The sequence below is a fragment of the Penicillium waksmanii genome, assembly GCF_028829765.1.
Source record: "Penicillium waksmanii strain IBT 27052 chromosome Unknown utg000009l:1.0-4314994.0:1.0-4318279.0, whole genome shotgun sequence".
In the NCBI taxonomy this organism is placed as follows: Eukaryota; Fungi; Ascomycota; class Eurotiomycetes; order Eurotiales; family Aspergillaceae; genus Penicillium; species Penicillium waksmanii.
The window spans coordinates 1,823,416-1,841,721 of NW_026643255.1; the positions used below are offsets into that span (position 1 = coordinate 1,823,416).

The 18,306-nt window shown below is 48.3% G+C and overlaps 6 protein-coding genes across 6 annotated transcripts; 4 read left to right on the forward strand and 2 right to left on the reverse strand.

Moving 5' to 3' along the window:
• Positions 1-74: 74 nt before the first annotated feature.
• On the reverse strand, positions 75-1,222 carry N7481_011062 (PQ-loop repeat-containing protein; the record flags this gene model as incomplete). Its single annotated transcript, XM_057270281.1, has 3 exons — positions 75-333; positions 396-1,000; positions 1,130-1,222. 3 exons carry the CDS (start codon positions 1,220-1,222, stop codon positions 75-77), a joined length of 957 nt encoding a protein of 318 aa, XP_057117455.1.
• Positions 1,223-3,136: 1,914 nt separating this feature from the next.
• Positions 3,137-6,524, forward strand: N7481_011063 (FUSC family protein; the record flags this gene model as incomplete). Its single annotated transcript, XM_057270282.1, has 6 exons — positions 3,137-3,222; positions 3,399-3,522; positions 3,574-3,778; positions 4,050-4,816; positions 4,871-6,000; positions 6,059-6,524. 6 exons carry the CDS (start codon positions 3,137-3,139, stop codon positions 6,522-6,524), a joined length of 2,778 nt encoding a protein of 925 aa, XP_057117456.1.
• A 356-nt stretch (positions 6,525-6,880) lies between these two features.
• Positions 6,881-9,124, reverse strand: N7481_011064 (transcriptional repressor TCF25 family protein; the record flags this gene model as incomplete). Its single annotated transcript, XM_057270283.1, has 1 exon — positions 6,881-9,124. The coding sequence occupies one exon, from the start codon at positions 9,122-9,124 to the stop codon at positions 6,881-6,883; it is 2,244 nt and encodes a 747-aa protein (XP_057117457.1).
• A 297-nt stretch (positions 9,125-9,421) lies between these two features.
• Positions 9,422-11,330, forward strand: ptcF (type 2C protein phosphatase ptcF; the record flags this gene model as incomplete). Its single annotated transcript, XM_057270284.1, has 4 exons — positions 9,422-10,095; positions 10,150-10,646; positions 10,697-11,162; positions 11,219-11,330. The coding sequence occupies 4 exons, from the start codon at positions 9,422-9,424 to the stop codon at positions 11,328-11,330; spliced, it is 1,749 nt and encodes a 582-aa protein (XP_057117458.1).
• An 833-nt stretch (positions 11,331-12,163) lies between these two features.
• On the forward strand, positions 12,164-13,278 carry N7481_011066 (uncharacterized protein; the record flags this gene model as incomplete). The annotated part of the gene is made up of 2 exons (XM_057270285.1): positions 12,164-12,634; positions 12,688-13,278. The coding sequence occupies 2 exons, from the start codon at positions 12,164-12,166 to the stop codon at positions 13,276-13,278; spliced, it is 1,062 nt and encodes a 353-aa protein (XP_057117459.1).
• A 926-nt stretch (positions 13,279-14,204) lies between these two features.
• On the forward strand, positions 14,205-15,161 carry N7481_011067 (O-methyltransferase; the record flags this gene model as incomplete). Its single annotated transcript, XM_057270286.1, has 4 exons — positions 14,205-14,219; positions 14,346-14,841; positions 14,913-15,052; positions 15,117-15,161. 4 exons carry the CDS (start codon positions 14,205-14,207, stop codon positions 15,159-15,161), a joined length of 696 nt encoding a protein of 231 aa, XP_057117460.1.
• Positions 15,162-18,306: the final 3,145 nt, after the last annotated feature.

Here is an 18,306-nt window from a genome sequence, read left to right on the forward strand (position 1 = left end):
CAACATATCAGTCGTATATACAAAAGGAAAAGCAAACTTCTTGCAAGCGAGAGCAACATCCAAACAGTAATCAATTATGCCACCGCGGAAGGGCGATCATTCTGAACAGCGTAGATGCGGAACTGGATGAAGATAATGACATCTTCCGCCATCGTGCCCAGAGATCCAATCAGCCACGGAAGATTAGTGATAACGTACTCCCGTTCGGTGGAGTGGCACAAGATACCGGCACCGTAGGTAAGATTACCCAAGAGGGAAAGAATGAAGAACAGAAGAGACAGTCCTTCGCAGGACTTGTCGCTATAATTCTTATAGATCTGAGGCAATCTCGCACTGTCGAATGGGTTAGTCTAGGTCCACATAGCAGGGGAAAAAAAAGGAAGAAAAACACTCACCCCAAGTAGCAGATCGCGCTGAAATAGCCTAACACTTGCCCACCAGCAGCTTCTCCATTGTCATTATGACTCTCCAGCGGCGCCGGCGCCCACATGCCAGTCTGCCAAGCCATTGTCCACCCCGCCATACCAACCAGAAAGATCACCAGAACACCAGCGAGGTTCTTAACCCACGCCTTGCGTCCATACTCGTTCTCCTCAACAATCTTCGCGAGCGGGTCTTCAGTCTGACTTTCGCGCCGACCAGCGGCATTTTGGTAACCACGCAGTGAACCCGACGACCGTCGTCGCGACTGTGTCGGCGGGATGGTGTCGCTGAACCGGCGACCCAGGAGCGGGGTGGTAGGGTCGGGGGTCTCGACAGATGAGCGTCGGCGCTGGTGGGACTCGGGGCGCGAGTTACGCGCCTTGTAGTACAAACATTGGGCAATGAGGACACCATCCGCAATGCAGAAATACACGGCAATGGCGACAATGACGGGGACTAGACCTGCTAGAAGCCCGCCGAAGAGGTTGGCAATGTCGCCGACAAACCAGACGAGGATAAAGAGGAAGGAGATAGCTTCGGCATTGCCGTTGCGGTAGTTCTCGATGAGTTGCGGGACCTGGTTTCGGGTGTGGTTAGCTATTTTCTTGGGCGTCTGCGTTTTTTGCGAGTCTTATGCGTCCCATTATGACGCTGCTCGACGGAGAGGAGGGGATAGAGCGATCTTGAGTGTAGGACTGTGTCATACCAGTAGGAAGATCCAGCAGGTCATCGAGACCGAGCCCAGCAGTCCGGAGGCAGCCTCTCGGGGCGTGAGAGAGATCGTGTCTTCTGCAGCCATCCGGCTGAGTATTTGCGACAAAGCCATAATGTGCGATGTACGGCACCAGAGAGGATTTTGCGTGGTGCTTTAAATGTGGGCGGAGCTGAGGAGAAAAAAATTGCGACTGAGCTATGACACAATCGATTTTCAGGTGACTCCTCAGTGGGCCGGGGGAACCTCGGGGGGTGCAAATACAAACAATGACGGATAAAGGTCAAGTATAGTAGAGTATCGATGGGCGCAACTTGAGAATATTCATTGAGACACCATCTATACCACGAATGACCTTTTGAGAAAAAAAAAGAAAGATCTTCCTCAAGTAACTCAAAAAACCAGAAAAAATATGAAACAGCATGTGGATGAGTCAGCTGTCACTGCAACGCACGGACAATCTGCGGCGTCCCGTGCCTGCGTGAGATATTTTGTACTACTTTAAAGTACTTCTTATTGGTTGAATGGTAGCGATAACAACTATGTACAGCAATCGGGATTGGTAGCGCATGCTCAGCTTATCTCTGTCTCTTGACTGAGAAGTAGAACGAAAACTACCTCCCTCAAAGACCAGTGACTATGATGCATTCTACGAATTACCGATCCGCTTACTTCAAGCCTTAGGGCAGACATGGGAAGCAAATAATGTTCTACGAGTTGAAATGGCGTAGAGCGAGCTAATATGTTAGACTCTGTTTACATTCCTAACTATTTGGTAGGCACTAACACTGAATTCCATTCGATTGAGCACCAGGTCTTTAGCTAATGGTCACAAACCGCAGAATCGACATCAGTGAAAAATTTGCATGTGTGACCATTTTCCAAACACTGTCAAATATTAGCATCAAAGGTTCATCCACATAGTATAGTCATGAGAGATATGTTTTTACCGGGAATTGTCGATTGCAGGGAGCAGCTAGTGCGTGACGATTTGAGTCGACCCCAGTGCACAATTGACTGGCTTTAAGACATGTCTAAAGAGATTCAATAAATAATATTTCTACTCCAGGAAATGAAAGCATGGCATATAACTTCCAAGAAGAAGGGCAAAACTTACCCCAACGATACAGCCACACCCCGACGGCTGAGCCAGGCCTTCGAGGGTTCCAACGTCCTCAACAGGACTCGGAAAGGCTGTGGCTGCACTAGTACTAGTAAGTGCAGCGAAAAGAAAAGTCAAAATCTTCAAGTTCATACTCGATAATATAGAAAGGATCTTGGTAAGTTAGTACAATGAAAACTAGCGACCTTGCGGAAGATATATGTCCCTATATACACAGGACTCTGTCCGTTAGGTGGGGCTTTCCTGTCTGGGCTGCTGCTACTTTAATCGGGGTGATCAGGCTCAGTGTAACAGCAAATTCCTACAGAGCTCACATGCTAACTATTTCTGATAGACTAAAAGGACCAAAATATATTCCGGTAATAAATGGCGTTTATCATGAAATGGAGAGAAAGGGAAGAAGTGACAGTGTGAGGATGCTCAGACACTCAAACATCAGGATACGATATGGCGACCAGGCAATGAAGTAGTAGCGTTTCGACGAAAGTAATAGCCCGAGGAAGAAGAGAAAGCAGACACGAAAGCTAGATACATGTAACTAGGTGTGGATGCCTAAGTTGATGCCATCCATGTAAGGCATCAACTATGATAACAACCTAGTCCGTTACAGACAGCGATTTCTCAGTCAAAGAATAGATACAAGATTTTAGTTTTTCTGTGAAGACGGGTATCATGAGTAATCGTAATATTACCTTCCGTTTCTAAGTAAATCGACGCCTACTTCTTGAGGCATAAGTAAGGCATTATCCGGCCCTCCCGGCATCACATGATAACTTTATATCATCATTACGTCCACCTCAAAGACCGTTATTAAGTTTCAAATAGTTAACAATTCATTATCCTAATGTTGCGGCTCTATCAAACATGAGATACACATCATGGAGTCTCCCAAATCGGCATCGATGTGGAAGAAAATCCAAACGAAGCTGGGACTGAACATCCCCATCTTGCTGTTGATGTTCAAGTATGCTTTTCCCAGAGCTTGGTTCTCACCACTAATGAGATCCCTCTTCATTCCATATAGTCCAATTCTAAACTGACAGGTATTAACTACAGAGGCGCGATTGCACCGACAATTGGACTCTCAATGTACATTCACTCTCTCCAGTGAGGCTAGTAAATTGTACTGACGCTCTGCAGATATCAGAGCGACGCTGTGGCACGACAATTTTCTACCATCGGCTATCTCATCCCCATAATGTCGATTCTCACGATTCCAGTCGCTCCACGAGCCCGATTCTTTCAAAATCTTATAGTGTCCACGGTATGAACCTGTAACTCACGTATAACCTATCTGTGCTAACTTTCTTTTTAGCTGTCGGTTGGTTTCGCAGTCGCATTGTCTTTCTTATCAATGTGGTGTGCCGTCCGGGCTCGCGCAAATACCACCCATATACCCCAGGGAGCCAACAGTGCTGGCCCGGTTGCTGGTGCTCATGTTAGCCCTTATAACGCCGCTGCGAGTGTTAACATGGCAATATGGTTGGCATTCGAAGTGTGGTTGGCAAATACGTATGTCTGTTAGTCAAACTCCCTGTTATATGCTCCCAAGATTGACGGATGGAGTAGATTCCGTGCTTTTCGACCGCAATACTTCATTCCGTCCATAATATTTTCCATTTTTATCCAGGTGACGGCGACCTATGGAACTCAGTTCGAAACGTTGGATGAAGCTGGATCATTAAGTAAAATTTCCCCATCTGCAATCGTAGCCCTATATACTTGCTAATTACAAGATTCTTCTCCAGTCAAACACTTGGTGGGAACATTTTTTTTCGGGATTTGGGCTAGCAGCAGCGGTCAATGTGTTAATTATTCCACTCACATCTCGAAAGCTTGTCAGCATGCACATGATGGCGAATTTCGATGCGATTCAGAGAACATTGGATGCCCAACGTGAATTTGCGCAAGCCTTATGCTCGCGTGACTGGGGTTTTGTCCATGGTGACCCAGACGCCTCCCAACAGGAGCAATCACCTTCATGGCCAGAAGCAAACACTCTAAAAAGTGCAACAATGGAAACTACCAGAACACTTGGAAGGATAACATCGGAATTGCGCTACGCCAAACGCGAGGTTGATTGGGATTACCTAGGGCCCAAAGATCTAGCGAACATCACTCGCCTATTGAAGAAGGTATTGGCCTCAATGGTGTGGATGGAGTCACTTGTCGAAGTCTCCAGACGTATCCCTCGTTTAGTGAGCGAGATGGCGAACATCTCTCGTGAAGAGGAACAGCAGAAATTGTGTTGGGTATTTGAGCAAAGGCGCCGCCCCACTGAACAACTCATCCAAGCCATGAAGGAAGGTCTCGACCACTCCGTGCACATTCTTCGCCTCGGCAAAGCGCGAGCGGTATCTGAATCGGACATTGAAGCCAATAGGGATCATGCGAGCTCACACTTGGAAGATATGATTGAACGTTTCCTTCAGGGAAGGGAGGATCCATTAGGGACCTGGCTTTCATGGACGGGAATAGATCAATCTTCTGAAACACCTACGGGGGTAAATTCTCAGCAACGCGAACGGTATCAATTTCAGCTCTTCTTTCTCCTTGATGTAGGATTCTCCTAGCCCCTGAGTTGAAAATGCATACCCTGACTTTTATTGTAGATGGAATCTTCGCTCATTTCGACCGCGAGAAGAATCCTAGACCTGATCAAATACGCGGGTTCAAAGGTGGACGATGGTACCATGGGTAAAAAGAGACTGGTGCACCCAACATGGAAGCTGATAAAAAAATGGTTCTGGGCCGCATTGTCTAGGGAGGATCAAGAATTGGATTATTATCAGTACAGCAGAAGATCCGGAACTGTCAGGATATACCTGAACGATGTCATACAGACTGGTACAGACCCAGAACATCTTCTCCCCAAAAGCACGTGGGAGAAGATTGGTGATAACTTCCGGAGAGGCTATCACTTCTTTGGTTCGCCTGAATCCGTGTTCGGCTTCCGAGTAGCCGTGGCTACCATGACTGTTTCACTCGTTGCCTTTCTCAGAAACTCGCAACACTTTTACATCCAGCAACGTCTCATCTGGGGTTCGATAATGATTGCAATTAGCATGGCATCGACCGTTGGATCAGCTATGTATGGTCAATCAATGCGGCTCCTTGCGACATTTATTGGAATGGTGTTGTCGTATATTGACTGGTACATAGTCGATCAACAGCCAGCAGGCGTCCTTGTCTTCGTTGGGATCACAATGTTCTTGTCTCACTACCCATTAATTAGGTTTCCCGCTCATGCTGTGCCGCCTATCGTCGAAATGGTCACAGTTATGTTAATTGTGGGCTATGCACTCCAGGTGAAGAAAGTGGGGGTCACCGTCTCCGAGTCCAACGAGCAAGAATATCACGCTCTATACGTACTGTCGCCTTATCGACTCGCTACTGTTGTCGGTGGCATCGGGGTTGCTTTTATTTTCACATATTTTCCCTCTGCAGCCACGGTCAAAAGCTGCTTCCGACGAGATCTTGCCACTTTTCTGTATCTTCTCGCACATTACTACAGCTCTGTGTACACGACGAACTCTTTAGTAGTCAGAGGCTTGGCTGGGGATTATAGCGACAAGAAGAGTCTCGGGAGAGTCCTTGAAAAAGCTCGTACTCGTGTGCTTGCCAAGGAAATCGTCCTCCTACAGGCAATGGAAGAGCACAAGTGGTTCTTTCGCTGGGAACCTACTACTGGGGGCAAATTCCCCAGGGATGCTTACGATAAATTGGCCGAGCATGCGCGAAAGTAAGTTCGCTCCTTACCCGTTTCAATCATTGCGAACACTGATATATTGTATTCCTAGCATACTTCAATTCTCGGCAACACTAATCGAAATCGCGGACTCATTCCATCTCACCGGATCAATGTCCTCAGAACCGTGGGTAGAAGACATCAGACGGCTCATAACTTCCTTGGACTTGAGCTCCCACGAAGTGACATATCTTCTCACGACACTATCAGGCGCCATCAAAACCGGGAGCCCATTGCCTCTTTATCTTAAGGCGCCCAAAATTCGTCTGCCTACCGAGCTGCTTGCTGCTGCTGCTCCCGACGCGAGCATCTTTAAAGTAGAAAATTTCAGCCAGCCGGCGTTTTCAGCGATTGCTTCGATGGAGATCACAATGATGGCCCTGGAAGAAGATCTATCTCAATTATTATCCGGGACGAAACATATTGTGGGAGAGTTGAACTTGTTGACAGACATTGTCCGCAGGAAAGACTTACCTGCTAATATGGATTCAATAATGGGAATGGATAAAAGAGATTGAGATTTGTATCTTGGCTGATATGGCAAAATATACTATTTTCACAACCTTCGAAAGCTTCGAGTTTTAATGTATTGCCGATAAGTAGTAGAAACAAGGACATGATACTGCACTAAGTAAATGTGTTCACCGACAATTGTTCTGGTCTTGCGGTTGAAAAGAGAGGGTTACTGTTTAGACATTTGTTGGGATCGACTGCAACTGACAACTTGGAATGATCAAAACATCAGTTTGAGAGTTTGTGTACTGGTAGATTATGATACGTGCAGAAATTATGCAGGAAAGATGCAGGTCCGAATGGCCATCAAAATTTCTTGGTTGTTCCAATATAGTGTTATTTTGGAGATTCTAAAAAGCTACTAAATATCGCTGCTTTCAGAATGAGCCTCATCATCCATAATCGACAGCTCATCCTCGAGCATGCTGACCGCAAATTCACCAATAATATCCTGGATTGGCCCATGTAGCAACCTTTGACGAGAAGACTCAGGTTGAATTTCCTGGAGGGCCTCCAGGTAATCCGTGAGCGGAGCATAGTCCAACACGTCGCCCCAGTTTCCTCGATCAACACCATATTGATGCAGGAACATCTGTACAGACTCCAATCCGTCCTGTAGCAGCCACTGCTCCAGCACCTGTTGGTCGCCCTGTAGGGGACGAACTCGAGCGTCTTGGTGAGCACCAGCACCTTCTTCATCACCCTCACCCTCGCCAGCTTCTTCCCCGCCTTGGAAACGAGGGAAATGAATACCACCATCATTCATTTGGTTCAACAGATCGCGTAGCCACTGGGGCCTGTTACCCTCTGGCATCCGCGCGAGGTATGACGGTGTGGGATCTGCTTGCTGGCGATATGCCTCTGATTCGTAAGGAGGTAGAGGGTCCGAAGAAGAGAGTCGTCCAGAGACAAAGCGGTTGGGTAGGTGGGTTGTCACACTAGGAACGTCTGACAAGATCACATGACGGGCAATATCCAGAGTGATTTCTGGGGGCTCGATAGGCTCTGGCTCCCCGGAGATGGTGTCGGCAATTTCTATGATAAGTGAAATAGCCTCGGGAGTGTTCCAAAGATCCTTGGCTCGCGTAATGTAAAGTTCGGTAAGGAGTTCGTGTGATGCGGTTGGAGGCATCTTACCCCAGATCTGTTTGGGGACATGCCGTATGTCCAACTCCTGTGCCAACCTGCTAAAGATCCAGGGGTAGCGAGACATGGCGTGGGAAAGCTGTCGGCGACACTCTTGTGGTTTGTTCAGACGTAAATAAGCCATCACCAATGAGCACTGAATATTAGGGAGGTCGGCCCAGTCACGACTGAATCGAGTCTGGGTGCACAGATCCACAAACTGCGCATACTCTCTCCCTCGCAAGGCAAGGTGATCAATCAGTAGCCGCATGCAATACGGGTCGGAGTCGTTGAGACTCAGCAACAGCTTTGACCATTCATAAGCAGTCCTCCAAGTACCCTTCATGCCCAGGTTGGCGATATATCTCCATCCAACCAGCCACAGCTCACGGTTCTCCGTCTCCCAGAAGTCAAGCCTTGCTTGGCCGTCCTTGAGTCGAGTCCCAAAAGAAGAGTGAGCCGAGCGACCAATGTTAAAGAGCGCTCTCTCCAAGAGATCAGCAGAAACAGCATGGTCACCCTGGTGCTTGGCAACTTCCGAAACCTGGAGAAGAGTGGATATATGATAGGGGTTGTATTGAAGATGCGAAATCAGTCGTTGGGGGTCCATCGACTCGACGCAGAGTTCAAACTGTCTTTGCACATCTTCGTAGCCCGAGTTGTGCACGATGCGATAAAGGAAATCTCCCGAAGGAAGCTTCTCGGCATTGACCATACCTAAGCCCCCACTCGGAGCTCGTGGCCACTCATCCTTGCCTTGCATCAGAACATTCCGTCGCAGTGTAACTCCAGCCAAACTCTGTCCTCGACTGGCCGGGGAGTATCGTCCTGACAGCGCCTGGCTAAGATCGATCGTTTCCCGGTTGCGATCCCGGCGACGGCCAGTTTCGGCTGGCTGGTCAAAGTTTTCTAGTACCACATTACCGAAGAGTCGTCGCATTTCATTCGTAGCGTTTAGGAATTTGGACTCAACGCCGAGGAGTTCATCTGTGGTCTTTGGGAACAAGTCGGTCCGCCCTTCCTTCGTAGAGACTGACAGAGCTGTGTTCGAGGGATCTTCGCCAGTAGATAGATCCTTCAACGCACGATCAATCTCGTCCAAGTCCGTGCCTTTCTTGCTTTGTTGTTTAGGCTCTGGTGGCGACTTGCCCTTCTTGCCCTTCTTTTTCTTTTTCTTGCTGGCACTCTTGGGTTTTGCGGGTGCGGACTCAGGTTCAACATCTGGGTTTGGCGCCTCCTTCACTTCTTCTTCTCCCTCTTGTGCCTCCTCAGGCTCGATATCACCATTTTCATCTTCATTGTCATCGTCATTGTCATTGTCATTGTCATCATCGCCGGCATTCAAAAGATCGAAGGCGTTGAATTTGGGTTTCGCGGGGCGTCGAGGCTCATCGTCGCTTGACTCATCCTGCTGCTCGGATTCCTGCAGCTGTTCCAGCTCACGCTGCTTCTGCAACTTGCGAATCGCACGGGAGGACATCTGTAAAAGGCCGTCCTGGCACTATGAAAGAAAGTGAAAAGCACCGTAGCGACTGGACAGAATAACAAAAAAAAGACAGAAACCGCGGGGAATGACGACACACTCCGAATCCAATCGGGTTAGCCCCGACCACTGATATTCCCCCGCACGTGACCCTTTATCACCAACCCGCCTGCTCTGTACCTTCAGGTACACTTCCCCGTATCTCTTGAAGTTTGGGACTTACCGTGCAAAAGGCATTTCGAACATATTCCAGCATCGCTGGCATATTTCACAGTCAAGCGATAACTTGATCCAATGAGTCGGGTGGCTGCTCACGCGTCCCGTGCGGTTCGACGTGCCCCAGTATGGAAAGTCGCCGGTAAACGGCCGAGTGCGCTATCCATCTGCAACAGCTCAGTGCAAAACTTGAGACACTATTCCGGCGGTCGACGTCCTTCCTTTCTTCCGGCAGCACTCCAAACCTCGATGCATCTCCGAAACTTCTCGGTCGCCGTTATCTCCACCGCTGTCGCCTCCGGAGCGTGGTACGCCTATAACGGGGACGCCAAAGTCCAATCCCTCGCAACCCATATTCGTGGATTCGCCTCAAGTGCAATCAATTCCGCCCACGCCGAAGACCCATCGGATACCACGCGCCGAGCTTTATTGGTGAGCAACGATCAGTTTTATACGGCTACGCTTTCGGGAGACCAGCCTCTAGCGAAGACGACCGACGACTCGGATCGACGTGTCCTAAACATGTTGACCCCGGAGCAGGCTACCGAGAAATTGCGAAAGAACGAAGAATCATACCTAGTCAACAGAGGGAAAGGAGTCGTCCGATATGATATCGTCCAGGTTCCTAGCAACTCCCCAATCGAGGACGACCACGCGGAGATGATTGTCGAGGTGCCATCAGACGTGGCAGGAAATACAAATGGCGACCCCAACAGTGATTGGAATTTCTGGGCAGTCTTTGACGGCCATTCGTTAGTGTTTCAGGTGGCTCTAGTGACATGGGTTGAATACTAATCGGAACACAGGGGCTGGACAACATCTGCCAAACTACGAAACGTCCTCATCTCATACGTCGCCCGCGAACTCAATGCTACCTACAAGGCTGCCGCCGCCGATCCCTCAGTATTGATTCCTACATCCGAGGCCGTGGATGCTGCTATCAAGCTGGGCTTCGTTCGTCTCGATGACGATATCGTCAACGCGAGCGTGGACAAAGTCCTCAAGGCGAAGTCTCGTCGTGTGGCTGCTGAACTTCTCGCTCCCGCCCTCTCGGGATCATGCGCTCTTCTTAGCTTCTACGACTCCCATTCTAAGGACTTGAAGGTTGCAGTTGCAGGTGATTCGCGCGTGGTCCTCGGCCGTCGTGGTCCCAGTGGGAAGTGGACTGCCAGGGCTCTGTCCGAGGACCAGACTGGTGGCACACCCTCCGAGATCAAGCGTCTGCGTGAAGAACACCCTGGAGAACCATATGTCACTCGTAATGGTCGTATCCTAGGTCAACTAGAACCTAGCCGTTCATTTGGTGATGCTACCTATAAGTGGACCAAAGATATTCAAGATAAGATCAAGCAGCAGTTTTTCGGCCGCACTCCCTCCCCCCACCTGAAGACTCCCCCCCCTATGTTACCGCTGAGCCTATCATCACTACCACCAAGATCGATCCTTCGCAAGGCGACTTCATCGTCATGGCTACGGACGGTCTTTGGGAGATGCTGAGTAACGAGGAGGTCGTTGGCTTGGTCGGTTCATGGTTGGAACAACAGCAGTCCGGCAACGGTGGCAGCAAGGCTTGGCTGCAGAGCTGGTTCGGGTTTGACCAGAAGAAGCTCCCCGTGGAGGCAACCAACGATGCCTCTGGCGAGGGCCAGCGCCGTCCTATCCGCCAGCAGCAATATGACATCTCCGGTGCGGAGAGCCGGTTTGTTGTCGAGGACAAGAACGCAGCCACTCACCTTGTCCGTAATGCCATGGGAGGCAAGGACAAGGACATGGTCTCTGCACTTCTGACCTTGCCCAGCCCCTACTCTCGTCGTTATCGGTACGTTGACCAAATTGTTTCGTTCTTAGCATTTCACGACTAACATGGATTTGCAGTGACGATGTGACCGTCGAGGTCATTTTCTTTGGCCAAGGCCCCGACTCTCGCACCGTTGAGGTTAACAAGGAGGCCAGCGCTGCAGAAGAAACTCCGAAATCGAAGCTTTAGGTACGCTAACGATTGTGTTTTTTGCCTCTCGAGACTTGATCTTGAACGCCTGGATGGCGATTTGCTTTTTCATCCACAATTGATCATTTCGACCCTATCCTCTAGACAAAGTGGTGGTTGGGGAGGCTTGTGTCATTTTTGCTTTGATACTCGCATATGTAAATACCAGCGCCATCTTCTATAATTATCTTGAAGCTTTCATATTTCATATTTCCTTCTAAAGATGCGCAACCGACAGTATGGACAGCTACCGATTTGTCCATAGCTGCCAGTGGTAGTTATTAGTAGGGAAAAGATATAAAAATCCACTTGGAGTTCTCTCGGTTTTTACTTTCTTCACCTACTCAGATACTACTAGTATGGCTTGAGGGCGTCAATTTTGTGAGAATATTTTCCTACAACGGCAATACTGTCAGCGGCGAGCGCAAAAAGAAACTGGTAGCTCTAGCCTATGGTGACGGCACGAATTACACTACTACAGTACCAGAATAAGCCAAGGACTCCATGCGAGCCCTATACTACTAGTAGTATTTTAAAATCAGCTGTCAGCCGAAATTTAGCTTATCATTAGCTGTCGCTTCAATATCAGTTAGCCTAAGCCAGGAACGCCAGGCACCGATAGGCAGCATCGTCGAAAAACAAGCCTTTGCCGATTTGCCGCGGCCGACCCCACAACACGGTTCGTGTTGATTGATCGATCGTCCCAGGTGTTGGGCTCGGCTCCCATTCCCTCGATAGTGGATCATTTCGGAAAAGGGAAAAACGTCTCTCAGGGTTTATAAGAAGGCCAGGTCGTCGCATTGAACATCTCAAAATCCATCACCTGTCCGAATATGCCTCAGCTACCATACTGGCAACTTCCAGAATTCTCGCGGGATCGGAGCGAGGAGCAGCCGCTAACATGGAGGGTGGCCTTTTTGCTTCCGTTGGAAGACACAGAACGGGATCTGTTCATGAAGAGACTTGTCGTTGTCGACAACTTGGAGAACTGGCCTGATCGACCTGTCGCGCAGCCTCGCCGTCTTCTAGATGTCCCCTGGCTATTTGATTTCACACCCGATTCGTCTATTATCAGCGCCATCTTTGAGCAAGGCGGGAATGAGCCGCTCATTATCATTGATGAACAATCGAAGATGGATGACACGGCAATCCTGTTGTATCGCAGTGAGGGTCAGGATGACCATCGCATTTTGCGCGCACCCATCAATAGAGCAAACCTACTGCTCAGTGCTGCAGCGGAAGGGACGATTGATTTGAAGGGTGAAGACTTTCAGCCATTGGGCTATGATACTCCAGCTATTATGGTGAGTATGCATGCAAGATACTGAATTCTGGCTAGAGTCTAACTTCAATATAGAAACAAGGAAAACAAAATGTGCAAGAACTATGGCCTGTCTTTGTCATAGAAGCCATGACTCCCGAGGAATTCGAAAGACTCAGGAGCTACGCCGAGGAGAGAATGGTCGATCAATATGAATACAGCGAGTGGTTCCATGTAGCTGAAAAACTCGAGTCACCGGATATGAAAGGCCTTCTAGCATGGTTTGAGTCTCCGGACTTTGATTTTGACCATCCTCCCCCGTTCTTCCTCGCTGTGGACCGCTGGAGCTTAGAAGTTGCGGATGATGAGGAGCCAATCACTGATCTCTGGGCTGAGTGCATAGTTGCCTCAGAAGGTGGTGAGGGATATTATTTGACAGATGATAAGGAGGATCGTTACGCATCTTGGCACGCTGGATACGGATCTGATCGTATGGATTTTGAGGATGCTATTATTATTTGCATGAATTTGGAGCAGCGCAATAGGTCCTTCGTGGAATTGTTTCACGGTGCGGAATATGACCACTGGAAAGCATTGCATTCATGGGCGGATGGAACCCCTCGATTTGGGGGGTTCGAATGCCCAGAAGGAAGGGCATATTGGCCTAGCGAGGAATGGGATAGCTAAACACTTTTCCGTGACTCTTTCTCTTTATCGATTCCCTTCCACCTGTCGCTTTTCGTTCGAAAGGCGTCAACGAGGAATAAATCTAGCACCTGTATAACAAGTAATCTTCTATGCCCCCAATTTTTTACCATCGTTATTGCCACGAACTTTCTATAATATGCTCAGGCTGGCTTCGGTGTTCTCGGGCGGGATAAGAAAATGAGCGAGTTAATGCACCCTCAAATGAGTGATTATTGCTATGAATATGGATGTACAGAAGTTAGATCTCCGACGATACTTGAAAAGAAGATCCAGCAGCCCGTTGCTTGAGTGACAAGTGGTTACCTCTGTCATTCACTATTTCGGAACACATCTTGGCCCTCATTTTTAATTTCTGTAGTGCTTTAATTGGAAACTCTGGCAGATAATTTTGAGTATTGGTATTCACCTTCCATTAAGCCCTCCGTCCTCAATCCTCAGTCAGCCGGGCCTGTGTTTATCTTTCAATAGATGATTACAAGTTTGCCCATTATCAAGATGCATAAGCTTTTATTTTCTCACCTGCATGGCATACAGACATAGCTGTGAAACATGATATAAAGGGTTCTACCTAGTTCAATGCTGATAAATAGTTAACCAATGCGACTAGATGCAAGATTTCAATAGTCAATTCGAGACCATTTATTGTACAACCAAGGTCTAATTGACGTCGATTCTCTCTCTCCTTGCTTGAATAGCTCCCTTTCATTGGATCATCTGGTTCTCAATAAACCACGCAGTCTCGTACCTCCTTATCTTACGCATGTCAGAATGGGGGGGGCGCTGAGAGTTTGGGGTGCGGGCGTGGTATAAGTATTCTGATTTCCCTGCCGCTTGCTTCTCAGCTTTGGTCTATCTATCCTTGCTCGCCACTGGTATATTTAATTATCCTAAACCTGAATTTAATGATGAGTCTACAAGATGTAAGTCCCCTTTTGCCTCCTTGGGGAGATGACTGGACAAAGTGAGATATGCACTTACAGGATTCCGCTAACCATAACGGCCAGACTCTAGACGATCGAGTGGAGAAGCTAATCGGCTTCATTTAGAATCATGAAGATCTCGAAAAGGCCCGAGGGAACCCACACAAGGTTCTCGCCCTCGTGGACGAGTTCGCAAACCAGAATGCCATGATGATAGTTGGCGGGCCTAAAGGCGGGATTGTCACAGAATTGATCAAGGAACAGCAGCCGAAGATTATGATCGAGATGGGTTGCTACTTTGGTTATTCCGCCATCCTCTTCGGCGACGCAGCTCGTCAGAATGGAGGAGAATGCTACCATAGCCTGGAACTCAACCCAGATTGGGCCGCAGCTGCGAGACAGCTCATCGAGCTAGCGGGATTGCAAGACTTTGTAGAGGTGATTGTCCGCCGCAGAGATGTGATCCTAGATAAATTCTACAGGGATGGCAAGATCACCAATATCGAGATTCTGTTCATCTACCACTTGAAGCCTGCCTATCTGACCGACGTGAAGCTGTGTGAGCACCACGGCATGATTGTGCCTGGCTCCTTGCTCCTTGCAGACAATGTCATTTATCCGGGTAGCCCACCATACTTGAATATGTTCGGAGCACAGTTGAGAAAAAACTTGAGGCTGCTAAGAGTGGGCCAGACAAAGGCTATAACACCACAGGCTTACTGGAGCGAACTGTGAAGTCCTGGATGCCTGTGGGAGATGTGCCTTTCTTGGAGACGATTGGAAATCCCAATATCGTGTACCAAAGCGTGCTTCGGCAACCCGAAGGCGGACGGGTGAGTTGATTCCAGCCAGTGAGCTGTTTTGCACTTCACTCCAGAGCTAACCCGTTGATGGCAGGATGAAACTGAAGTGACGCGCTTTGTTGGGGTCCAAGAAGCATAGATGCCAGTGGATATACTGGTCGTCACCAGCGGGGAATATAGTGTCGTTACTCCATGCATTGTTTCAGACTCTTTTTCTCCTTCATTAAGAATGAAATTTAGTTAGAACCTTGGAATGGAATATGCACGGCTATGACCCATTGAGACAAGAAGCTGAATGGCAGGATTACCGCACTAGGTCTTAATGATGTAGACTGCTTGCTGGACTATATTCCGGATGCTTTTGTTTATTTATTGCATGCGAGGAATATACTAATTCAGTGGAAATATCCTACGATGGTAGATGAAATGAGTTGAGAGTAGTAATAAACTCAGGTTATAACGACCTCGCACTAAACATAACTACTATCCGACACTGTCTTTACCCGAGTATAGCACCAAGGCCCTCGTCAATTTGAGCGCTTCCAATGCATGGAAAAATGTGATCTGCATCTCACATTGGAGAAAATTATCAGTGCATCACAATATATTTAAAGAGCCAGACGCAGAAGCTTCTGTTGTACTATATATTCGCAATATGCTGCTGCCATAAGTAGATTGGAGATACCCACATAGCCGATCAACCAAATTGTCCCTGTAAGAGTCGTCATGGGTATCAAAATCATTGACCATATTCCAACCAAAGGAATATCATATATCAGGGATCTTTATCTAGGGCTTGGATAGAAGGAAAAAGAAGATTTTTTGATTTATAACATCTAAGCAAGAAGAGATCCCATTCTTGACATTTCCAATTTCACCCTGGATCATCTTTGATAATCCTTTTCCAGATGCACAGTCTACACTAATCTGCCGTCCCCGGTGCCTTACTTCCTGCTAGTCTTGCATCATGTCAACTACCCTAGCAAGCAAAGCCAAACAACCCAGACAAAGACCCTGCTAGTAAACGCAGGTACCCATGAAATCACTCTATGATGCGAACACTTCATGATTCGGGAGCAAATTCACTCAACATAGCCCCCAGAACCAGATTGGCGATGAAGTGTAGCGCGATAAATTTTTCCTCAGCCACTCGGCCTAGTTGCCCTTCCAATCCACATCGCCCCCGTCGCCCCAGATATCCAACTTCTCCAGCCTCCCCCAGATCCTCGGATCCAATGACCCAGACTCCTCTAGCCAAGGTCCAGACATCCGCATTTAGGGAAGACGTCAATGATCCCCATGTTGGTTTTAGTCTCTCGGGTGGGCCCACCAAATGAACCATGGGTCCGACGCCGGGGATTGATAGGTTGGCATGTCAATCCGTCCATCATGGGCGTGATAAAGTGGGCTCGACCGTGTTCGGGAGGGAAGTGTCATGTTGTGAACCCTTTTGTTTGGATGGAGCTCGGACTCGTGTTTCGTCTCTTGTGTCGCGGGTTCGTGTGGATGGGATACCAATCGGCTTGCTTGCCTGGTTTTAATTCTGGCTGGGCGCCTTGATATATGGGCCCACTTTGCTTTTTTTCCTTCTTCCACAATGTATCTCTCGCGCTCTCTGACTTGGCTCGCCTGGGATAGACTCCGGATTTCTGGATGAGGAAGGTGAAATAGGCTAACCTAGCTCCTAGTTTCTGTTTTTCTGGCTGTCAAATTGGGCAGGAACCGGAGGTGAAAAGAGGGGGAGGAATCTATACGAGAGTTTATACTTTTTCGCTCAGCTCCGGGGCGGCGGCGTAAATCCATTTTTGTTGGAAGAACACAGTCGAAGATGCACATACTCCAATGCCGCCAATGAAGGTAGACCAATCGCTTTTGCGGGCTCGAAGTAGCGCGCAGTCCGGTCTGGAGTGCATGTGCTCAGCATCTTATCATTGGGGGAGTGGTCAATGTGTTCCTCTCTCTCCACCGAACGCAAAGGCTCTCCTGCAAGCCGAACCCGCGGTTTAGCCATATCTGTCTTGGTGCTGTACTCTGCGGCGGGGCCGGAGCGGGCAAAGACATAGTGTCGGATGCCATCCGATGATACTAGTCAGGGGCATCGCAGGAGTTCGCTTTTCCGGACGCACCTGGGCAGGGCAAATGCGAATCCACAATATGGATTATTATCCCAGGACTTTTGATACGAGAGCTGAGGGTGGCACTAGGGATAACTTGGAAAGAAGAAAAAAGCAAAGAGGGATTTTTCGCGTAAGCTCGTTCGGTAGTTTAGCCAGCCGGCCCCCTCCCCTCCTCTGTCCATCCCGCTCGTTCCCGTTTATGTCTCGTTTTTCAGCCACAGCCGAGCTATCTCCGCCAGACAATGAGACAATGGGCTATAGATTTCGCAGCTATCGATTTTTTGGACAGGGTTTGTATGCACCTAGACCTAGACGAGACTATCTCGTTTCTAGTTTGAAACTGATAGCATGCAGGCGCTCAGGCCATGCTGTAGGTCAAGCAAATTAGATGCTCTGCTTGTCGGTATCTCATCATATCCTGGTTCAATAATTCATCGATTATACTGCTGTATCTTATGTATGTTGTCTATTCTATCCTACTGAACAGAGCAACATCTGTCAAGTATGGTCTTATCTGCTACTCGTTCCCACATGCTAATTCCTCATACAGCCGTTCTCCCTTGATGGACATATCCATGAAATCCCGCATAGGAATTTGAAGTTGCCACGACCTCTTCGTCAAACAGGTCAAGGATTACTATCATATTGGCAACGCATCGTCTCCAAACATATCTAGCATGAAATCAAGGCTCCGACACCCCGAGTGGTCAGCAAGTTCAATGACTCGTACAATGCCCAAATCTGCCCAAACCTGGTTCAGCAAGACGAGCAATGACTTCCATGAATTTTGCCACAATGACCTATCGCAGGAAAAAATCATCCTCGATCCTCAAACCAGACGCGGCTCGATGATCATCGGCTGAGAGACTACGGGACCTTTTTCTACGAAGTAGTACGTATCCTACCGCCATCCACTTGGCTCTTCCTCATACTCCAGAAGATTGATAGCTACTCAAAAGCTCCACAATTCCCGATAACGTACGCAATTTATCAAAGCACGCGGTCGGGCGTAAGGTCGTCCTCCAGGACAATTGATGTATCCCACCGATAGATCTCCTTTCGTCGTTAACTAACTATTCTTCATACGTAAAATATAGTTACTAGTCCTAGTACTGCACAGCACAGATTTCTTTTTCGAATTAAGTTTCACGTAGCACAAGATAAAAT